At 43.1% G+C, this 15,958-nt stretch overlaps 1 protein-coding gene across 3 annotated transcripts in view; it reads right to left on the bottom strand.

The window, feature by feature from the left end:
- Positions 1-15,958, bottom strand: part of CELSR1 (cadherin EGF LAG seven-pass G-type receptor 1) — a 160,486-nt gene that overhangs the window by 40,310 nt on the left and 104,218 nt on the right. For all 3 annotated transcript variants that reach the window (XM_028747628.2, XM_028747627.2, XM_028747626.2), the window contains exons 6-9: positions 3,834-3,991; positions 3,008-3,171; positions 2,051-2,176; positions 113-279 (exon numbers count right to left, since the gene is read on the bottom strand). In XM_028747628.2, coding sequence (XP_028603461.2) covers positions 113-279; positions 2,051-2,176; positions 3,008-3,171; positions 3,834-3,991 — 615 coding nt within the window. The remainder of the gene's footprint in view (positions 1-112; positions 280-2,050; positions 2,177-3,007; positions 3,172-3,833; positions 3,992-15,958) is intronic.

Consider the following 15,958-nt stretch of genomic DNA (forward strand, 5'->3'; position numbering starts at 1 on the left):
AGCCTCTAGTGACGCTGTTGGAGCTGCTTCTGAGCAAACATGTATTGGACTGTGCTTTATGACTAAGTACAGTATACATATTTAAGTTTGGTGCTGTGTTGAACCAATCTACCTGAATGTTGATCTTGGACGAGACTCCTGCATTTGCTTGCATCAACATGCCATTAACCTTGCGCGTTCTAAACATGAGACCAATGTACCATGGCACAGAAATAGTGATATCAAGATCACTCCAGATGATGATGCTTTCTCCGGTGAAACGTTGAGGGAAAGGCATTACTGCAACATTGGATAAAAAGAAAACAAAACAAAAGGCAGAATTTTCATTGAAAGTTTTGAGATGGAATGGGGGACACACACACCACATAATTATTTTTTAGGACATTCTCAGTTGCACTGGCATAAATCAAAGCATGGCACTCCTAAGTGTGGCTGGCTGAGACTGTGCTCAGGACATCTCTTCCATGGAAAGTGGGATGTGGATAGACATGCTAGTGGATATTTGCCTGGAAGCACACAAATCCAAGTGGGCATTGTTGAGTAAATTAAGGGCAAGTTGCAGTACTCAAGTGGTTCAGCTCTGGCAAAGAATTAGTGTCTACACTTTAAATATAGCGAACTAATGGTCTTCACATGTTGAATTACGGCTTCCAAGTGGTCTATTATGGGGCTTTAAATGTATGTGCCATGATAGCCAACACTTCCCTCAGTTTGGAGAAACACACTGCATCAACTACCAGTGGAAATCAGTATCAACTAAGAAAGAGCAGATACAGCAGGCGCTTGTATGGCAGTATATAGATTGCAACCCTTTCGGAGCAGCTGATCTGTATATCGTCCTTAAATCCACATAAATGTTTAAAAGCTTTCGCCCGTCTGAAGCAACAAACCCTACAGCAAGCTTGCTGCAGAATAGATTCATTCACTGCATAACAGGCATGCTGAGCTCAGCTATATGTGTAAAAAAGGGCATCATTTCTAATATCAACTTTATAAACACAAGGTAACTAAACCCAGCTTGAATTTTATGGTTCAGATTTTCAACAGCAATATGGGTCTGTCAAGCTCTACTCTCTAGGCTGTAGTAGACATGCCATCTTATGTATCAAGGCCTACCAGATGGTTAATAAACTTCATTTTCATGGCCCCAGGTGAGCCGCAAAAAGGTGTGTGTGTTTTTTATAAAAGACCTGGTAGACTAAAACACATGGTTGGTGTGTCATGAACATCCCAGGGCCTATATATTTGACAGCCCTCTTATAAATACACGTGGGTCTCCAAAGTATTTGGCATTCAGCAGCCATCATCCCCCCACACACTTCCAATGTTTGCTTCACCTTGGTCATAAATTGCTAAGAGTTCCCTTTTATTGACATTACTTATTTCCCCTTATGCATATTTCTCCCCACAGATACGTTACGGGAAATAAGTAATTGATCTGGGGCCTCCTGACAATAAAATGAATCCAATGTTTTTCTAAGGAGATTTTTCCCCCCCCGCAGGAAAATCGGTTTACACAGGAATACAGAGCTATGCCTCTGCTCCAAGTGCATTTTATGGGAACGTAACGCAAAAGGGGACTAATAACCTGCTACTTAACATGAGTCAAATAGGTTCTGACTCAAATCGTGATTAGATATTAACACGCCATCAAAATGTATTTTTGAGTTCATTAGTTTTACAGGAGGAAACCTGTGGTTTAATGTTCTTTTTTTTAAAAAAAAAAGATTATTGCAACAAAGCTCTAGATCCTTTTTCCTAAGTTTGAAAAAAAAGGTGTGGTTGTACACAGTTTTGCTTATACTAGGACAATATAACAGAACCACACACACTACCCACCCTATTTTATGCATTTGTGGAGTCTCCTTCCTCAGAGGTTTTTAAGCAGAGGTTGGCTGTCCACCTGTCATGGATGCTATGATTCTACGAAAGCACCTAATGGGCCAAAATACAAGGCTGAGGGCCCAGAAGCTGCCCTGGAGCAATTCATGTTTGTTCATATATTATGGGATGTTTTACATGTTAAACGGAAAACGGACGAATTGCTCACCTTGCTCACAGTTCTTCCCTCCATACTGCAGGGGACACTCACAGGCGTAGGTATTCCATTTGTTCACACAGGTGCCTCCATTCTGGCACCAGTTGGTGGTGCAGTAATTCTTCTGAGCTAAACAGCCTGGCATTCCAAAAGAATCGGTTTAGCCCTCCGCTTGTTTAGCATTCTACCGACCCCCATGCTAAGAACAAGCTACGATTAATCTCATTGTTAGCTTTCTGAATGGCTGCAACTATACACAGTAATCCGGGGGGGGGGGGCTGCTGCTGCTATGAGTTATGCAGATACTGTGCAGCTTCCTTACCTCTAACTGCAGCACTGCTGGACAATTTTGAAACTTCTGGGGAGTTTTTAGAAAGCAGTTTATTTGCGCAGAAAGCAAACTGCCGCTGGAAGCTCCGCAGCTTGCACACAAGCCCTTGCGGGCACCCAAAAGTTTGTCTGGATTGTGACTCTTGGAAGTTAAGGAACTCAAAGATGCAATATCACCATCAGTGAGTGCATTAAATAATTCGCGACATGACATGACCTCCCCTTCTTTTCAGTGCAGGGGGTCTACCCAGGATACAGACTCTTCTTTCTCAGATTACTGAAACTGTATTGCAACAAAGGTCACCTTTGAAATCCAGTTCTTGTCACTTACTCTGCAGGGTAAGTGGGGTAAATGTGACCCTTCAGACATTGTTGGACTCCAGTTCCCCTCAGTCCCAGTCAGCATAATCAATGGTCAGGAATGAAGGGAGTTATCATCCAACAAGTGCCGGTACTCACCAGCAAGCAGAGGGAGAGGGCAGAGCATGGAGGAGGGGAGGGGCCTGACGCCAAGGCTGGGCAGTGAGGGTGGGTTAGCTGCTTGATGCTCCCGTACCCACCCACCTACTGGGATATTACTCCTCAATGAAACGAAACCACATTTGTTCTGTTTTCGTCCCTGCAATATCGAGTTTATACCTGCAAGAGTGCCATTGTTGGCTATAAAACTGGCCATGTCAATCGGCTTGCTGTCAATGGAGAGGTTCCTCATACATCCAATAAACTGTCTGTTGTGCACAGGAAAATCTTCAGGCAAGTTTGGAACTCCTCCAAGGAGCAAAGGGCCAGTTAGATCCAAAGACCTTAAGAAATCAGAAATCCAAAGACGTTTAGAAATCAGGTATCAGAAAATCCCCCCACAATGGCTTTTGAGTGGTGCGCGGGGGCCACCCACCTGTCAATCACACAATATTGAATTTGGCTTGCAAGGCTGCTCATGATAAGGATTGAAATTTTAGATTGTAAACCTGCAGGGCTACGTTCTGTCCCCCCCACCTGTGTATTTTCTTTTAGATTCTATTATTTTATACCCTGCAGTGCTTTTTAGGTATGTAATAAACCATGATAACAACAGTTGTCTAGCCAATAAAAGAGACTGCATCTAAAATAATTATTCTCTCCAATCTCAAATTTACTTAGAAGAAATCATCTAGTGAGTTCAACACAAATGATAATAATAATAATAAGAATTTATTATTGTTTATTATTTCTACCCCGCCCATCTGGCTGGGTTTCCCCAGCCACTCTGGGCAGCTTCCAACAAAACACTAAAATACAATAACCTATTAAACATTAAAAGCTTCCCTAAACAGGAAAAACTCTTTCTTAACACAGTCACATTTGAAAGTGCACTCGCATATGACAGTGACCCATCTTAAGCACACCTAAGAGATAAGGAGAAGGTCTTTCAAGATAAGTGGTTTATATCATTTGTGAACAGTAACATTTTTTTAAAGCGTCTTACTTTTTGGAGCCTGTCTGCGTTCCCTGAGCAGCACACGAGTAGTTTCCAATAAAACTTCCGAAACGAACAGCGACTGTAGTATCGCAGTCATCCACTGTTACGACTGCCACCTTCTCCCCTGAAGGTCCATGAGGAATACCTAATCTTCCTATGTTGGGCTTCCGAATCAAAGAGATAACAACAACAACAGTGAGAAAGGAACTGTCAGCAAACCTGCAAACATTTCATGCAAGGTGAAAAAGTTATTAATGCAATAATTTCCCAAATGCTTTTGGGAGAGATAAAATGACCAGCATAAGCAATTAGATACTTTTTCCAAAACAGCTCTGCCAAAGCAAAAACGTTTAAGCAGTTTTAAAAATGAAATTTGTTCCCCCTACCCCACCCAATGAATATAATTCACAGCTATCTCCTAGCCAACAGCCTGGAATTATGCTTGGGAGAAGAGGAGGAAGATTTCCAATAAAATTCTTAATTACTGTCTCCTTCATTGTGGACAACATCCCAAACCAAAAAGCCCAATTGGGTCTACCAATAGGTTGTCTCTTGAGATCACCAATGTTGCTGTAAAACTGCTATAGTCAGCCCTACAGAGAAGTTAAGGCGATTGCTAGTGGCAAGGAGGGGCAGTTCAACAGAAAGGAAGTATAATCTCAACGACTGGCTCACCAATCCCAAATCTGCTTGCTTCCTTGGGAGAAAATGCCACTGAGGCTCAATGACATAACAGGAACTGCAGGAAATGTATTACTGCACCATTATTATAAATGTTCAGTAAATGATTGATAACAAGGAATCCCCACAACTGGCCAAGTTCCAGATCAGCAGACTATCTGGTCGTGGGATGGAGAGACACAGGTTCCTATACATGGAGCTACAGCAAAATATTTAAATCACATTCGCCACGGGACTGAGAATGTTAGAAAAACCCTTTTAGTAAAGCCTGGCTTCTACTCTCACTGCTAAGAATGCAAGAGATTTTTAAGTGCTATCTTATCCACGTCTACCCAGAAGTAAATTCCAATATATTGGGTTATTCCTGCATTGCAGGGGGTTGGACTAAATGACCCTCAGGGTCTGTTCCAATTCTGCAATTCTATAGTCAGTGGGACTCATTTCCTAGCAGGTGTACTAGAGTTTCAGGATATTGTTCATAATCTCGCATGTAAAGTCCTGTTGCTGTTGAAGACACTGGAGTCACTCAAATTAACAGGCATTAGCTAATATTAACCTGAAATAGTATTTACTGCTGCAATAATTAATGCATACAGAGCAATAAAATAACTACTGCTTGAATTACAACCTAATTCATTTTAATCCTGACAATAAGTAAACATATTGCACAGATAATCAATGTCGTATATGATCTTGATGAAAGGCAAAAGACTAAAATTGTCATATTTAGGGATAAGCTGCTCCGAAAGGATCACCGCAGAATTTGTACTTTTCAGAAATTTCTCAAAAGCTGTTTCCTGATAGCAGACCATCCCAGTGTTTTCCATTTCCTCCTGTGTTTACGGTGACCACATCATTTGGCAGCTCTTCACACAAAGGGCTTGACATCTATCAGGTGACAGTAAGGCCTAGTTCTCACAAACAGAAGATGAGATAAATCTCTATGCCTGCGCAGCAACAAATCATACTGCAGGTGAGGGCCTCAACTGCTGGAAAGTTCGTCCACATAAAACAAAACTGCACATAGAAACTAGATGTCAAGAAGAAAACAATTCTTTTTCCTGACATCTATGAGCAGTACAGGATATTACTGTGAGCATGTGTGGCAGGCAGGCCGGGCGGGTGGGTGACAGACCGTTCAATCATGTCAGCCTTGCATGCAGTACAGGCTACAAGCAGTTCCACATCCTCATCTGCAGTTGGGGACAAAATTTTCCAAATTCAGCGAGCAGTAGATGTAGTAACGTGTGCAAGGTCAGCACCAAAAATGCGAGGAATTTCCTATTTCACCTTAATATTGTCATATGAACACCAAAGCTGGCATCAAAGTTCTACCGGGTATATAAAGGATGTTTTCCCCTCACAGATGTTGGCATTTAGACATGAAACAGTAGTTATGTCTGTGATGCTCGCAATCTTAATGCAGAGTTTACCAGTGTTCCTACTTTGGAGCAAACTGAATGAGGGTTTCTTTTATATTCAGTTGAGCTAAAGGTGTCCTTGCTGGCATAGAGTGCTTTCTATCAGCTTAGGCTCTTGTGGTGGCTGCAATCTTTTCTGGAAACAAGTGGTGTGTTCTCTGGAAACCTGTTTAAGCTGCTGTAATATGTTGCATATGATGAGGTTCTTGAAGATAGCTCAAAGTCAGTCCAAAACACAACATCCAAGATTTTGAGTGTACAGCTTGCTACTAGAAAAATACTTCACTAGTTTGGCCAGATTTGCCTAAGTTTCCTTCCAAGCCCAGTTTGACGTCCTTTTGTTAAACATTAAACCTCTTTCATAGCTTGGGATCTGGGTTCCCCAAGGACTGCCATGTTTCATATCAACCTACCTCAACAATAAGTCTAATTCCAGCACTGCTGCTGTTGCTACCCATGTTTTATATCCCTAGCTCAGGGGCTCATCAGCTCCCACTGCCACACTATCCCTTGTTGTTTTCTAGCTCTTCCTTTACTCCTTTAGAGTTCTGGGATACCACATTTCTTCTTGCCAGAAGCCAGCCCTGATTCAAACTCACATTGTACTGCTTCTTATTTGGCTGTCCCTGAAACAATCTGGGAGACGCTGCAAAGAAAGAGAATTATTCTCCTACAAATAGTTCCTAGAGCAAAATTTTCTTTGTTGTTGTTGTTGTTGTTGTTGTTGTTTAGTCGTTTAGTCGTGTCCGACTCTTCGTGACCCCATGGACCAGAGCACGCCAGGCACCTCTGTCCTCCACTACCTCCCGCAGTTTGGTCAACCTCATGCTGGTAACCTCGAAAACACTATCCAACCATCTCGTCCTCTGTCGCCCCCTTCTCCTTGTGCCCTCCATCTTTCCCAGCATCAGTGTCTTCTCCAGGGAGTCTTCTCTTCTCATGAGGTGGCCAAAGTACTGGAGCCTCAGCTTCACGATCTGTCCTTCCAGTGAGCACTCAGGTCTGATTTCCTTAAGAATGGATGCATTTGATCTTCTTGCCATCCATGGGACTCTCAAGAGTCTTCTCCAGCACCATAATTCAAAAGCATCAATTCTTCGGCGATCAGCCTTCTTTATGGTCCAGCTCTCACTTCCATACATCACTACTGGGAAGACCATGGCTTTAACTATACAGACCTTTGTTGGCAAGGTGACATCTCTACTTCTCAAGATGCTGTCTAGGCCTGTCATTGCCCTTCTCCCAAGAAGCAGGCGTCTTTTAATTTCGTGGTTGCTGTCACCATCTGCAGTGATCATGGAGCCCAAGAAAGTAAAATCTCTCACTGCCTCCATTTCTTCCCCTTCTATTTGCCAGGAGGTGATGGGACCAGTGGCCATGATCTTCGTTTTTTTGATATTGAGCTTCAGACCATATTTTGCGCTCTCCTCTTTCACCCTCATTAAAAGGTTCTTTAATTCCTCCTCACTTTCTGCCATCAAGGTTGTGTCATCTGCATATCTGAGGTTGTTGATATTTCTTCCGGCAATCTTAATTCCAGCTTGGGATTCATCCAGCCCAGCCTTTCGCATGATGTATTCTGCATATAAATTAAATAAGCAGGGAGACAAAATACAGCCTTGTCGTACTCCTTTCCCAATTTTGAACCAATCAGTTGTTCCATATCCAGTTCTAACTGTAGCTTCTTGTCCCACATAGAGATTTCTCAGGAGACAGATGAGGTGATCAGGCACTCCCATTTCTTTAAGAACTTGCCATAGTTTGCTGTGGTCGACACAGTCAAAGGCTTTTGCATAGTCAATGAAGCAGAAGTAGATGTCTTTCTGGAACTCTCTAGCTTTCTCCATAATCCAGCGCATGTTTGCAATTTGGTCTCTGGTTCCTCTGCCTCTTCTAAATCCAGCTTGCACTTCTGGGAGTTCTCGATCCACATACTGCTTGAGCCTTCCTTGTAGAATTTTAAGCATAACCTTGCTAGCGTGTGAAATGAGTGCAATTGTGCGGTAGTTGGAGCATTCTTTGGCACTGCCCTTCTTTGGGATTGGGATGTAGACTGATCTTCTCCAATCTTCTGGCCACTGCTGAGTTTTCCATATTTGCTGGCATATTGAGTGTAGCACCTTAACAGCATCATCTTTTAAAATTTTAAATAGTTCAGCTGGAATACCATCACTTCCACTGGCCTTGTTATTTGCAGTGCTTTCTAAGGCCCATTTGACTTCACTTTCCAGGATGTCTGGCTCAAGGTCAGCAACCACACTGCCTGGGGTGTACGAGGCATCCATTTCTTTCTGGTATAGTTCCTCTGTGTATTCTTGCCACCTCTTCTTGATGTCTTCTGCTTCTGTTAGGTCCTTTCCACTTTTGTCTTTTATTATGGTAATCTTTGTACGAAATGTTCCTTTCATATCTCCAATTTTCTTGAACAGATCTCTGGTTCTTCCCATTCTGTTGTTTTCCTCTATTTGTTTGCATTGCTCGTTTAAGAAGGCCTTCTTGTCTCTCCTTGCTGTTCTTTGGAAATCTGCATTCAATTTCCTGTATCTTTCACTATCTCCCTCGCATTTTGCTTGCCTTCTCTCCTCCGCTATTTGTAAGGCCTCGTTGGACAGCCACTTTGCTTTCTTGCATTTCCTTTTCATTGGGATGGTTTTCGTTGCTGCCTCCTGTACAATGTTACGAGCCTCCATCCATAGTTCTTCAGGCACTCTGTCCACCAAATCTAAATCCTTAAACCTGTTCGTCACTTCCACTGTGTATTCATAAGGGATTTGACTTAGATTGTATCTTACCGGCCCAGTGGTTTTTCCTACTTTCTTCAGTTTAAGCTTGAATTTTGCTATAAGAAGCTGATGATCTGAGCCACAGTCAGCTCCAGGTCTTGTTTTTGCTGACTGTATAGAGCTTCTCCATCTTTGGCTGCAGAGAATATAATCAATCTGATTTCGATGCTGCCCATCTGGTGATGTCCATGTGTAGAGTCGTCTCTTGTGTTGTTGGAAAAGCGTGTTTGTGATGACCAGCTTGTTCTCTTGACAGAACTCTATTAGCCTTTGCCCTGCTTCGTTTTGATCTCCAAGGCCAAACTTGCCAGTTGTTCCTTTTATCTCTTGATTCCCTACTTTAGCATTCCAGTCCCCTATAATGAGAAGAACATCCTTCTTTGGTGTCACTTCTATAAGGTGTTGTAAGTCTTCATAGAATTGGTCAATTTCAGTTTCTTCAGCACCAGTAGTTGGGGCATAAACTTGGATTACTGTGATGTTAAAAGGTCTGCCTTGGATTCGTATCGAGATCATTCTATCATTTTTGAGATTGCATCCCAGTACAGCTTTCGCCACTCTTTTGTTGACTATGAGGGCCACTCCATTTCTTTTACGGGTTTCTTGCCCACAGTAGTAGATGTGATGGTCATCCGAACTGAATTCGCCCATTCCCGTCCATTTTAGTTCACTGATGCCCAGGATGTCAATATTTATTCTTGCCATCTCATTTTTGACCACCTCCAACTTACCCAGGTTCATGGTTCTTACATTCCAGGTTCCTATTCAATATTTTTCTTTACAGCATTGGACTTTCCTTTTTCTTTACCTGTGTATTAATTCATTAGGACATTGTGCTGTTCTGTGCCTTCATATTAGTACAGTGGTACCTCAGGTTACATATGCTACAGGTTACATATGCTACAGGTTGCAGGCTCCGCTAACCCAGAAATAGTACCTCGGGGTAAGAACTTTGCTTCAGGATGAGAACAGAAATCATGCTCCGGCGACGCTGCGGCAGCGGGAGGCCCCATTAGCTAAAGTGGTGCTTCAGGTTAAGAACAATTTCAGGTTAAGAACAGACCTCCGGAACAAATTAATTACATCACCCGAGGTACCACTGTACCCTGAAAGTGAGTTCTCACACTACCTTCCACACAGGTTACAGATACCTGAGTCAGTGCCATAGCTATGGGCAGGCGGAGGCTAGCTGGTTTTTTTTTGCCCCAGATGAAACCTCCAGAGGGGCGCTATTGAGGCTCCCAGCCTGTGTGTGCATGTATGCAACTGCATACATGGTGTGTGTGTGTGCCAAACTGGGTCTTTATCCCAGGTGAAATAAAGCCTAGTTTTAACTCTGCCTAAGGGCAGGTTTTGATTATCTCGCTGCCCTCTCCCTGCTAAAGTGGGGGTGGGAGCAGGCTCTGGAGACTGACATGAGCAGAAAGGTACCTGGAGCTGAAGAGGAGAGACAATGAACATCACCTCTTCTCCAGCGTCAATGTTTTGCTGAACCACAGGATTTGTTTTGGCCCTTCTAACTGCACTGAGCGAAAACAAAGGAAGAGGTGTAATAAGCTTGCAGCTCTCAGCTGCAACTCCCAGCTAGATAAACCTTGATCTGCTGTGCCTCTGCTTCCCATTCCAGCTTTGGGCTGGAACAGAAGGCAAAGGTTTCAGTTTTAGAGAGAGCCTTGAGTCCATTTTGCCCTGCAGAACCCTTCACACGCCAGGTATGGTGGTAGAACGGGACTCTGCTTCCTGCTCCAGCTCTGAACTGTTGGGGACGACAGTTTGTTTTCTACTCCCAAATCCAGCCTCAACTCCATGAGCTGGAGAGTGCAGGACATTTCCCTCTCATGTCATGCTGCATATCTGAGACATTTTGGGTTGGCTGGTCGACTCCTGCCTGAGTGCAAAATATATGGATATTCTAACTGTTGAATGAGTGGTTAAATTGCCTTCTTTTTCTTTTTAATACAGTCAAACCTCGGTTGTTGAACGTAATCTGTTCTGGAAGACCATTCTGAAATGTTCGACAACCGAAAAACTGAAAACGGAAGACTCAGTACAATAGGGAAACTCAAAACGGAAGCCACGTAGCACGTTCGGCTTCTGAAAATCATTTGAAAACACGAGCAGTTATTTCCAGGTTTTCGGTGTTCGGGAGCCAAAATATTCCAAAGTGGAGGTGTTTGGGAACCGAGGTTTGACTGTACAGTAAATGGAAGCAGCAACTGGAAAAAGATCACCCCTACATTCCATCTATTTTAAAACGAGAGACCAAAGATCTATAAAATACCCAGCGTTTTCAAAAGATGCAAAGCACATGCAAATTACAAAATGTAGTGTGAGCTTTGTACTGAGGGCACTTTAAATAAAAGGATGCTTCTATGTTTGCATGCCTTGGTCAGCGGTGGAGGTGAAGCATGTCAACTGTATAATTTTACACTCTTCCCCCATTTCAAAGAGCCTGGATCTGATGGCTTTCAAATTCTTTTGCAAAAAAGTGTTCACTCTCCCGGGCTGACCCTATTAAGCCCCATGTTACCTGAAAGCCATCTTTCATTAGCTGGAAATTATGCCGCAGCTTTGCATTCAGGGGTAAATGCTCAGCGTTGCACAGCCAAATTTACCAGCATGACTACTATTATTGTTAATGGGAGCTATTTAACAAAGTCTGTGCTTGTGGCATTGAAAACGTGCTTCTTGCTGCTTTCCTGCATACTGTTCATATGAAAATAGATTGTGATTAAGTCTTCAAAGGCCACATACTGTTGATGTAAGAGAAGAAAGAGGTGGGCAGGAATAATAAAAAAGAGGCTTAATTACTAATAATTGCCTTGAGATGGCTCAATTTCTTTTCTTTTCTTTTTGTTTCGTTCCATTACTTAACAGCAGCAACAGTCAGGTGGCAGCCTGTGGGCAGCATCTGGAGGAAGCAGACAGGGGCCGTTTCCAATCAGATGGAATCAGTTCCTATCGGTTTCTGTGTGGCCAGAAGTCCTTCGGCTGCTGTGCTTACCCTACCCTCCTCTACACATCCAGTGGCTCATTTGCGGGCTCACAAACACTCTTCTTCCATTAAATCCATATAAGAATATATTACCATATCTTACAATATTACTATGTCTTATCTCTGAATAACACAGGATGGTTGCTGTAGCTCTGTGTCTGCTGTTAGACGGCAGAATGCCTCTGAATGCCTGTTACTGGGAAGCACTGGTTCTTCTGGCAGGCCTCCCCTGGGTCTCTGCCGTGATCCAGTAAGCTCTTCTTATGTTGACGGGTTAAAGAGAATGCCAAGGCCCTTTGTGAGGATAACTTCCAACCAGCTTTAGTGAGGATTTCTTTTCTGTCCTTTTCAAGTCAGAAGTCTGTACATACTTACCTGTGAAAAGGAATGGGGCAGAAATTTGCTCAGTTCACATTTTAATGCAAACCTGCCTAATTTGCGCATGTGAACTGATATACTCCTCTGACACTATAAGCGAGAAACTGAGGTTTTGGCAGGATGAGCTGGCTTGGTTTGATGGGAGTTGGACATTGTGGAGGGCCACAGAGAACCATCTCATCCCCAATATTATCTAATGTCTACATGAAACTGCTGTGAGTGTTTCTGAGGATATTTGGAGAGCAGTGTCACTGGTATGCTGATGACATTTAGCTCTAAGACTGCAGCTGGTACCCTGATGCAGTTATGGACTGGATAAGAGCCAAAAGGCTAAAACTGGATCCTGACAAGATGGAGGACCTGTCGATGAGCAGTTCTCTCAGGTCTTGGAACTGGGTGAAATGCCTGTTCTGAACAGGGTTGCTCTCTGCCAGAATGAACAGGTGTGTAGTTTGGGAGTGCTCCTGAGTCTATTTCTGTCAGCTTGTTCTTGGCCGTCTCATCGCATGGCAGCACAGCCTTTAGGTAGGATGCAGTAATTCAAAGCTGTGGCTGCCAAGAGGTGAGAGGACCATGAGAATGGGACCCAAATCACTTGTACTCCAAACTTTAGCATGTGGACCAGCTCTAAGAACGCCCCCCCCCCTTCCCTCGCGCACAAACAAATGATTATATTCCAGGGTCCTGGCTTTATTTAAAAGGGGAAAAATACATCTATATGCCCTGATAAACACAGACACTAATCTTATGTTGTGAACATTTTGCAAATGAGGATCTTTAAAATCCAGGAGATGTGGCCACTGTGTACATTGTATTATCCTTTAATCTCCAGATCTCATCTGTACAGTGTTTACTACAATGCCATCTGTATCATTCACAGATACTTAAGTGGCTATTTGATTGGATCAAGAATCTACTATAAGTGAACTGAGTTTGTTAGTCAGACTGAAATCCACCAAACTGGCAATGCTTCTGTTTTCCATCTTGACTTGAAAACAGAAAAGGCAGGGAGTTTTCTTTTTATCTTGTTCAGGAAGTTTTCAATCACACGTGGGTATTTATAATCCTGTCTTTTACACTTGGGACATTTAGCTAAGTCAAAAAATTCAGCCCTGTATTGGCTCACAAAGAGACTCACACAGCCAGTTTCCTTATGCTTGTAATATAGGGCAAGGTGGTAACTGAGGAGCATATACAGATGCATATAACTAGACTTCTGCCTTTCTATCTGTTCAGTTCCACAGCAACTGTTGCTACAACAACAGTTAATACACCCATAAGGATTGGGCAGTTAATCTTTATTTATTTAGCAATTATTTATTTATTTATTTATTTATTCATTACATTTCTAGGCCATCCATCCACTAAGTCCTCTGGAAGGTTTACAAACTTATTAAAAATACAAAATACAATTGGGGTGAGGGGGAATAAAAGCAGTATATATAACTACATAAAAATCAGCACAAAACAACAACAATGACCTCAAAGCCACTGTAAATACAAGCAGCATAAAATCAACATTAAAAACAGCAAAGGAAAAATAAATTAATGCAAGAATTTAAAAAACACAAAAATATAGAAGTTATGGATTGAAAAGGCCTGGGAAAATAAAAATGTCTTCACCTGAATTATCTAGAGATGTATGCCTCAGTCCTGAAGGAAGACCTGCCTTCTGCATATACAGCTAATATGGATACAGGCGACAACTGTTATGGGCACGTTCAATACGTGTGCAAACATTCATGTGTATATCACCATAACCCGGAATTAGCCAGAAAGGGGGCTTAATGGGGGCAGGGCCATAACGGGCTTATGCATGCTCCACCGACACGCGTGGGGGTCAGGAATGTAACCCCTTGTGGCAAAATGGTTGTTGTCTATACTCATTTGAGCCCCAATGAAGAAGCAGGGTGTGTTCTTGATGCATATGGGGAAAATTAGTTTTTATTTAATCATAAATAAATATTTTGGCCTACAACATATAAAAAAGTTAAAAGCAAAACTTCAAAACGGTTAAGAGCAGATTAAAAAACATGGCTAAGTTTACATACACTAAAGACAACGACGACAACAACAAAAACAAAGCAGGGCATAGATGATGATAATTTATATACCGCCCTATAATCGGAGGTTTTAGGGCGGCTCACATAAAGAGATCACTGTATATAAAATAAAAATAAAACCAATAACCCAATAATAACCCCCCAAAAGAGCCACATTTTAAAAGGGTATGGGATGTTGATCAAGTCAACCAAAGGTAAAAAGGTAAAGGTACCCCTGCCCATACAGGCCAGTCTTGACAGACTCTGGGGTTGTGCGCTCATCTCACTCTATAGGCCGGGAGCCAGCGCTGTCCGCAGACACTTCCGGGTCACGTGGCCAACGTGACAAGCTGCATCTGGCGAGCCAGCGCAGCACACGGAACACCGTTTACCTTCCTGCTAGTAAGCGGCCCCTATTTATCTACTTGCACCCGGGGGTGCTTTCGAACTGCTAGGTTGGCAGGCGCTGGGACCGAGCAACGGGAGCGCACCCCGCCGCGGGGATTCGAACCGCCGACCTTTCAATCGGCAAGCCCTAGGCGCTGAGGCTTTTACCCACAGCGCCACCCGCGTCCCCTCAAGTCAACCAAAGGCCTGGATAAAAAGGAATGTTTTTGCCTGGCGCCTAAAGGTGTCTAATGAAAGCGTCGGGCGAACTTCCCTGGGGAGAGAATTCTACCAATGTCCTGGCATGGGAGGAACACAGCCAAGGGAAAACTGGTGGTTTAAAACAACAGCAGAAGTGAAGCAGAGACAGTTAATTGCTGTGGGATCAATTTAATGTAAAACAAGTGTACCTATTTCAATCTAAACATAAGTCTAAGGGCATCAAATCATGTCTACAGTAAAAGTAAACCTTAGCTATCTGATTATTTACTTGTTTATTAAAAACACTTCTGAACTGTTCTTCATTGTAAGAGCTCATATCTTATCCACTGATTGAAGTCCAGAAGCTACTGAAATGCTTGGAAATCCTAATGGCTTTCCTAAGACAGCCAAGCAGGCAAGTATCTTCAAGACTGTTCTTTTGGAACGCAAAGATTACACCAAAAATAGGTTGCACAAAAAAAAAAAAAAGCACACGAAAACAAAGATACGAAAACACAGGGGAATGCCCTTGAAAATTAGATGAAAGAAATATCATATCTGGAACAAGCTGGCCTAGTTTTCCAAAGAAATGGCATAATATGACCGTTTTACTGATTACACTACTTACAAATCCACACAGGCCTAGACACTCAGATATAATAAGCACATATAGTGTAAAATGAAGTTAGCAAGTTTGGCTCTAATTGTGCACACTATTAAGTTGCTTAATTCTCGTTGAGTTCAATGTGATTAAGCTGACTGTGTCCATAACTACAGGTCCAGTTCAGATGAGCCAGAACAAGCCCCAGACTCATAAGGGTAGCTTTAGGTAAAAAGGTAAAGGTACCCCTGCCCGTATGGGCCAGTCTTGCCAGACTCTAGGGTTGTGCGCTCATCTCACTTAAGAGGCCGGGAGCCAGCGCTGTCCGCAGACACTTCCGGGTCACGTGGCCAGCGTGATGAAGCTGCTCTGGCGAGCCAGAGCCGCACACGGAAACGCCGTTTACCTTCCCGCTAGTAAGCGGTCCCTATTTATCTACTTGCACCCGGGGGTGCTTTCGAACTGCTAGGTTGGCAGGCGCTGGGACTGAGCAACGGGAGCGCACCCTGCCGCGGGGATTCGAACCGCCGACCATGCGATCGGCAAGTCCTAGGCGCTGAGGTTTAACCCACAGCGCCACCCACGTCCCTAAGGGTAGCTGTCGTTTAGGACAAACAAGAACAAACACGATGGGGAAGAGTG

This window comes from Podarcis muralis, chromosome 10 (assembly GCF_964188315.1).
Source record: "Podarcis muralis chromosome 10, rPodMur119.hap1.1, whole genome shotgun sequence".
NCBI lineage: Eukaryota > Metazoa > Chordata > Lepidosauria > Squamata > Lacertidae > Podarcis > Podarcis muralis.